Source organism: Carlito syrichta, unplaced genomic scaffold (genome assembly GCF_000164805.1).
Source record: "Carlito syrichta isolate Samal-C Ts95f unplaced genomic scaffold, Tarsius_syrichta-2.0.1 Scaffold308800, whole genome shotgun sequence".
Lineage (NCBI taxonomy): Eukaryota > Metazoa > Chordata > Mammalia > Primates > Tarsiidae > Carlito > Carlito syrichta.
The window spans coordinates 948,392-955,959 of record NW_007252896.1 but is presented as its reverse complement, the minus strand read 5'-3'; the positions used below and the strand labels follow the sequence as shown (position 1 = coordinate 955,959).

Below are 7,568 nucleotides of genomic sequence, written 5' to 3'. Positions count from 1 at the left end.
CCCCCTGCTGGGCTCCAGCAATCCTACCACCTCAGCCTTCCGAGTAGCCGGAATTACAGGCATGCGCTACCACACCCGGCTGATTTCTTTTTTTTTTTGAGTTGGAGTCTCACTCTGCCCAGATTGGAGTGCAGTGGCACGCTCCCGGCCACCGCAACCTCGACCTGCTGGGCTCTGGCGATCCTTCCGCCTCAGCCTTCCAAGTAGCTGGAACTACAGGCGCGCACTACCACACCCGGCTAATTTTTTTATTTTATTGTAAAGATGAGGTCTCGCCAAGTTGCCCAGGCAAGTCTCGAACCCGCGGGCTCAGGCAATCCACTCACCTCAGCCTCCCAAGGCACAGGATTACAGGCTGAGCCACCAAGCCCGGCTAGTAATTGTTTTATAATAAAGAATTTGACTGGCCTTTGTCCCTGGTTCCTGGGAAGGAAACTCTTTACCCTTGGAATTTCTTGAGTGATGGGAGTGTCTTTGTCATTTGTGGTAGGGCCTGATAGTTTTTGCAAATGACATGACTCATGGTGAAACCCTAGACGGCTTCAAGATGAGGCTGGTCTTACCTAGCCATTTGGTTAGAGTGTTAGGACTTTGAGCCATGTAATAGCAGGCCAAACTCTCAACCTCTGGGGAGGCAAGGAGGACTAGAGATTGAGTTCAGTCATGTAGCCAGTGATGCAAACGATCATGCCTTTGTAATGAAGCCTGATAAAAACTCTAGGCATGGAAGCTCAGTGGAGCTTCCTGGTTGGTGAAGATATTGATGTGCTGGGAAGGTGACTTGCCCTGATTCCACAAGGAGAGAGCATGGAAATTCTGCATTTGGGACCCTATGTATTTCTTTATTTGGTTGGTCCTGGTTTGTGTCCCCTACAGTAAGACTGCAAGTTATTCTGAGTTCTCTGAGTTGCTCTGGTGAATTATCAAGCCTGAGGGGTTGTGGAAATCCCCAAATTTATAGCCAGTTAGAAGTGCAGATCAACTGGGGACCTCTGAACTCATGGATGGCATCTGAAGGGAGGGCAGTCTTGTTGAGGACTGTGCCCTTAATGTGTGGGAGTGTGGGATCTGCACTCACTCTGGGTGGTTAAGGTAGAAACTGAATTACAGTATTAACGATAATGTAATCACTGACTGTTGATAGAACATTGTGATATCACTTCATTGGAAGGATAGGGAAATTGAAAGGGAGAGTGGGAGTTTTCATCAACTATAATAAGTTAATAAGTAATATAAAAGTTGATCAATCAGGAGATAACAGAACAAAGGATTTAGAACATGGTTAGAACCCAAGAAAACATAGCTGTAAGCAATAAAAGCAGTTGCTGTGGAGGTGGAACAGGGGGGCACAGGAGCATGGGCTAAGGTAGTGCTGTATTTCGGTTTAAACCTTTTATAACTATTTTTCAAACTGCACATATATTACGTTGATATAAAAAATCAATTGAAAAAAGAAGGGAGCTTGACTGCAAGGTCTCAATAGTTCACCTCTTTCAGAGGTCAAGTTCATCAGGAAAAAGACTTGAATGTTGAGGGGTGTGTGTGTGCGCGTGCACGTGTGTGGTATTTTGGGGGATGTTCTCGAAGTGAAAGAAGCAGAATTGAGGAGAGGGGAAAGTCGAACTGTGATGCAGGCATAGCACAGGTTATGTCTGATGCCACTGGCATCCCTGAACCCAGGATGCCCCTTAAGAAATGCCTAAACCAGGTAAGGAAGACCAAATTTTGTCCCTGATTGTGGACCAGCCATTAGATATGTCCTGCCCAGGGTAGCAAGGCAGTTCCTTTTGGCTGAGGACAGTTACTAGAAGAGACTCAGTCCTGAGCTGACAGCACATAACACTCCTGGTAAGAGAGGATTGAATGAGAACCTCTGTGCTGGAAGGGAGAATCTGGCTGATGCACTAGTAGTGTCCACTACAAACTTCAAACACTAGAGAATTTGGAAAAGGAAGATTTAGATATCTATTAGGCAGACTTCAGAATCTCTAGATTCTCATCAATAACTCAAAAGCAACAGATGCTGGAGAGGATGCAGGGAAAAGGGAACACTTCTACACCACTGGTGGGAGTGTAAACTAGTACAACCTCTGTGGAAAACAGTGTGGTGATTCCTAAAAGAGCTAAAAATCGACCTTTCATACGATCCCGCAGTCCCCCTACAGGGAATATTCCCGGAGGAACTCACATCACTCTATGAGAAAGGTACCTGCACACGCATGTTTATTGCAGCATTGTTCACAATAGAACCAACTGTGCTGCCCATTAAACAGGGACTGGATTTTTTTAAATGTGGTACATATACAATGGAATATTATGCAGCCATAGAAAAGGACAAAATTATGAACTTCACAGCAGCTTCGAGCTATAATCTATAATACTGAGTAATCTATCACAGAAACAAAAAACTGAGTATCACATGTTCTTACTCATAAGTGGACCTTGAACAATTATCATAATACTATAAGAAAATGATTGGTAGTAGTGGGAAACTGCCAGGGGAGTAGGAGGTGGGATTGGCAGTAGTGGGAAACTGTCAAGGGAGGTGGGTACACACCTCATCAACAAGGGTACCTGCATAATGAACTTATACTTAACTCTGAATTGTACTCCACAACTTTAAAATTAAAATGTTTTAAAAAAAATTCTAGAGGCAGAATACTGAGTGACTTTACCATCGTTTAATTCTTGAGCCTATTCTTATTAAGGGATTTTAAGCCCCTAATCTGAGAAATCTGATATTGCCATCAGTTCATTACTAAATGTATAGTTATGCTTCACTTAATGACAGGATGCATGCTGACAACCGTGTTAAGCAGTTTCCTCGTTGTGCAAACATCACGAGTGTATTTACAGAAACCCAGATGGCACGGTGTACTCCACACCTAGACTATGTGGTATTGCCTGTTGCTTCTAGCTAGAAACCTGCACAGAATGTTTCTGTACTGAATACCGCAGACCATTATAACACAGTGGTATTTGTGTATGTAAACGTAGAAAAAGGTATGGTAAAAATGTGGTACAAAAGACACCATTAAAAAAAAGGCCCATATTGTGACTGGATCTTGCAGGACTGGAAGTTTCTCTGGGTGAGCCAGTGAGTGAGTGGTGAGTGAATGTGAAGGCCTAGGACATTACTGTGTACGACTGTAGACTGTATAAGTACTGTACACTCAGGTTACACTAAACTTATTAAAAATATGTTTCTTTAAAATCACTTCTTCATAGGTTACTGAAACTTTATATTATAAACTTTTAAATTTTAAACTTTTTGACTCTTTTGTAATAACATTAGCTACAAACACATGGTATAGCTGTACAAAAATATTTTCTTTATGTCCTTATTCTTGAGCTTTTTTCTATATTTAAAATTTTTTATTTTATTTTTTTACTTTTTAAGCTTGTTTGTTAAAAACTAAGACACACAAACACACACATTGGCCTAGGCCAATATTGCTGTCTTCCACCTCCACATCTTGCCCACTGGAAGATCTTCGGGGCAGTAACATGCATGGAGCTGTCATCTCCTATGTTAACGATGCCTTCTTCTAGAATACCTCCTGGAAGACCTGCCTGAGGCTGTTTTACAGTTCATGCTTGTTTTTTATAAGTAGGAGATCACTCCAAAATATAATAAAAGGTATAGTATAGTATATACATAAAGCCGTAGTGTAATTAATTATCATCATTATCAAGTGTTATGCACTGTACATAATGGTATGCAGCATGCTTTTCTACGACTGGCAGAGCAGAAGGTTTGTTTATACCAGCGTCACCATAAACACGTGAGTAATGTGTTGCACTATAATGTTATGACAGCTATGACGTCACTAGGCAATAGGAGTTTTCCAGCCTCAGTATAATCTTATTGAGGTGAGCACTGCTATATTTGCAGTCCATTGTTGACCGAAATGTCGTTAAACAGCTCATGACTATATGTATATGGTTTGCTTGCTCCACAGTTGTAAGCTTAAACAGAATAATCTCGGTATCAAAGGCTTTGTAAATAGATCGGTCAGTGGCTAACAGGTGTTAGTGTAGGAGAGGGTAAGATATTGTACTTGTAAAGTGAAGAACATTGAGAAACTGGGTTCACAGGAAAGCAATCTAAGTCTTACGTTCTTGCAATTAGTAATTCCAACTAAATACTGAGCATCATTTACTCAGCAAACATCTACTGAGCACCTACCTTGTGCGTGTCATGTCGCAGGGAACCTAGAATCTGATACAAGAATTCCGATATGTAGATGTAACAAAATATAATTCAAAATATAGAATGGTAATGTGCCTTAAGACATGAGAATGTGTTAAACGCCATGGGAGTTTAGAAAAGAGAAAGTTTTCTTTTGCATGAAGTGATCTGGAATAGAGGCGTTGGTAGCACGTCCACAAGGCTTTGGCAGAAGAGGGCAGGAGGTGAGGGAGAATCTGGGATCTTTTCTAAAAATTGTATTAAAAAATAATAATTATTTTATTTTATTATAGAGATGTGGGGTACAAGTAAGGGCTAACTGCACAAGTAGGCGGCAGGCAGGTGAAATTTGGGCCTCCAACTGGCCCTCACTTCCCCTTGTTTAGGACCAGGTACCCTTTGTGTTATTACATGTTCCCCCCCCTTCCCTTCCTCCCCTGGCAGTGCCCAGTGACTGCTGCTCCCTCCCTTGTGCTAATGTGACTTGTGTTCAGGGTCCACTTATGAGTGAGACCACACGGTATTCAGTTCTTTGTTTCCGTGACAGATTAAGTATGATGGTCTCCAACTCCATCCAGTTTTCTGTGAAGTTCATGGTTTTGTTCTTCTTTATGGCGTGTAATACTCCATTGTGCGTGTGTATCACATTTTCTCTCTCCAGTCCACTTTTGATGGGCAGTGGGGTTGGGTCCATGTTTTTGCTGCTGTGAATAGTGCAACTATAAATTTGCATGTGCAGGTGGGGTTTTTTTTGGTTGTTTGTTTTATACAACATTTGTGTTTCTTTGGGTATATTCCCAGGAGAGGTATTGCTGGGTCAAATGGAAGGTCAATTTTTAGTTCTTTTAGTAATTTTTACCACACTGCTTTCCATAGAAGTTTAACTCCCACCAACAGTGTAGAAGTACTCCCTTTTCTCCACACCCTCACCAGTATTCATTGTTTTTGATTTATCGATGAGAACCATCCTTACTGGAGTTAGGTGGTGGTTTTGCATTTTCTCATTGTGGTTTTGATTTGCATTTTTCTGATGGTTAGTGAGGCTGAGCATTTTTTCAGGTATGACTGCTTATATATCTTCTTTTGAGAGATGTCCATTCACGTCCTTTGCCCACTTTTAGATAGGGTTTTCTTTCTTTCAGCTTGTTTGATTCTGGATGTTGGGCCTTTGTCAGACACATAATTAGCAAATATTTTTTCCCATTATGTGGGTTGTCTCCCCACTTTCTTTCTTTTTTTTTTTTTTGAGTTGGAGTCTTACTCTGTCACCCAGATTGGAGTGCAGTGGCCGCTACCCACCACCGCAGCCTTGACCTGCTGGGCTCCAGCGATCCTTCCGTCTCAGCCTTTCCAAGTAGCTGGAACTACAGACGCGCGCTACCACACCCGGCAAATTTTTTGATTTATTGTAGAGATGAGGTCTTGACAAGTTGCCCAGCTGGGTCTCGAACCCACGGGCTCAGGCAATCCACTCACCTCAGCCTCCCAAAGCATGGGATTACAGGCTGAGCCACCTAGCCCGGCTCCCCACTCTCTTGATGGTTTCTTTTGCTACGCAAAAGCTTTTCAGTTTGATGAGGTCCCACTTGTCTATCTTATCTTTTATGGTATTCATTTTTGGGGATTTGATCAAGAATTGGTTGCCTGCTCCAGTGTGCATAAGAGTGTTTTCTGCGTTTTCTTTTACTATTCTTATAGTTTGAGGTTTTACGTTTAGGTCTTTGATCCATTTAGAGTTCATTTATTTTATATGACGATACGTAGGGGTCCTGTTTCATTCTTCTGCATGTGATCAGCCAGTTTTCCCAACACCGTTTGCTAAATATGGTCTCTTTTCCCCAGTAGCTGTGGCTTTGTCAAAGGTGAGTTGGTTGAGAGATCGAGTTTTTGCTTCCATAGTCTCTGTCCTGTTCCATTGGTCTATGCGTCTATTCTTGTACCAGTACTAAGCTGTTTTGGTTACTGTAGCCTTGTAGTAAAGTTTAAAATCTGAAAGTGTGATACCTCCCATTTTGTTCTTTTTGGAGAGAGGAGAAAAGGTTATCACAGAGAAGGAGGAGGAGTAAATTGGAATAATTAGAATATGTTTTCCCATAACATGTGAAACAGTAGTGAATAAGTAACATTAACATGATATAAAATTTGGATTCTTATGATATAAAATTTGGATTCTGAAAAAAGTCAGGAGATGAAAAGTTACAGAAAAGCAAAATTGAATTGATTATGAGATTGAACAAACTTTAACATGCTCAATTTCATATAGTTAGGTTCTATCACAAATGTTGAAATTTATGGGTTAATAATGTTTCTTACAGATAAAACCATAATAAAAACACATGGGTTACCTTTGTTTTTTTGTTTGTTTGGTTTTTGAGTTGGAGTCTCACTCTGTCGCCCAGACTGGAGTGCAGTGGCTGATCCCGGCCACCGCAGCCTCACCTGCTGGGCTCCGGCGATCTTTCCGCCTCAGCCTTCCGAGTAGCCGAAATTACAGGCGCGCGTTACCATGCCCGGCTCATTTTGATTTATTGTAGAGATGAGGTCTCGCTGCCCAGGCGGGTCTCGAACCCGCGGGCTCAGGCAATCCAGTCACCTCAGCCTCCCAAAGGCGCAGGATGACAGGCTGAGCCACCGAGCCCGGCGGGTTACCTTTGGAAGATGTCAGAGAACCAACCTCTTTTGGAAACTGATAAATAAAGATGAATAAAATCAAACATTTATCTTTGTTCCTATGTAAGCTATATATCATGGAAATCAACTAATTCCCTATGGAGATATTCCAGCTAACAGATGAAGATGAATGACTGATTTCAGATACCACCATTTTGCAACCCCCAGTGAAATAATGGGTCTCCGTGGTAATCATCAATGACTGCTAAAATAACACAAAGAAAGATAACCTGACATGCTTCCTAATGCAGGATCACTTATGAAATACTACCAAAAGTGTCAAGCCTGAATTTCATCAAGTATCCTTATCCATCCACTATGGGGCAGAGAAACATGTTAAATGGTTTCAGGAAATGCAATCAGGAAGTGCCAGGCTGAAAAAGCACAAACATTTGACCTAATATCTTCTAAAGATAATTGAGAGGGGGTACTGGAAAGGAAGAGAGATTTAGATGTAGATAGGTAAGTAAGTGGGTAAATTGAACCTATATGTTAAAAGAGATTTGATAAACAAATTGTTAAGTTTTTTGAAACATTTGGGAAAATGTATAGGATTAGATATTTGTATCGAGACTATTTTTTATAATTTCAGGAAGGTAGTAATGGTATTGTGATTAATTTTTTTTTTTTCAATTTAAGAGTTGTGGGTTAGCCGGGCTCGGTGGCTCAGCCTGTAATCCCGTGCCTTTGGGAGGCTGAGGTGAGT

General features: G+C 41.4%; 1 protein-coding gene across 1 annotated transcript in view; it reads left to right on the top strand.

The window, feature by feature from the left end:
* Positions 1–7,568, top strand: part of HSD17B12 (hydroxysteroid 17-beta dehydrogenase 12) — a 176,906-nt gene that overhangs the window by 58,032 nt on the left and 111,306 nt on the right. Inside the window, exon 4 of the mRNA XM_008065727.2 lies at positions 2,500–2,525. Within this exon, the coding sequence (XP_008063918.2) occupies positions 2,500–2,525 (26 nt within the window). The remainder of the gene's footprint in view (positions 1–2,499; positions 2,526–7,568) is intronic.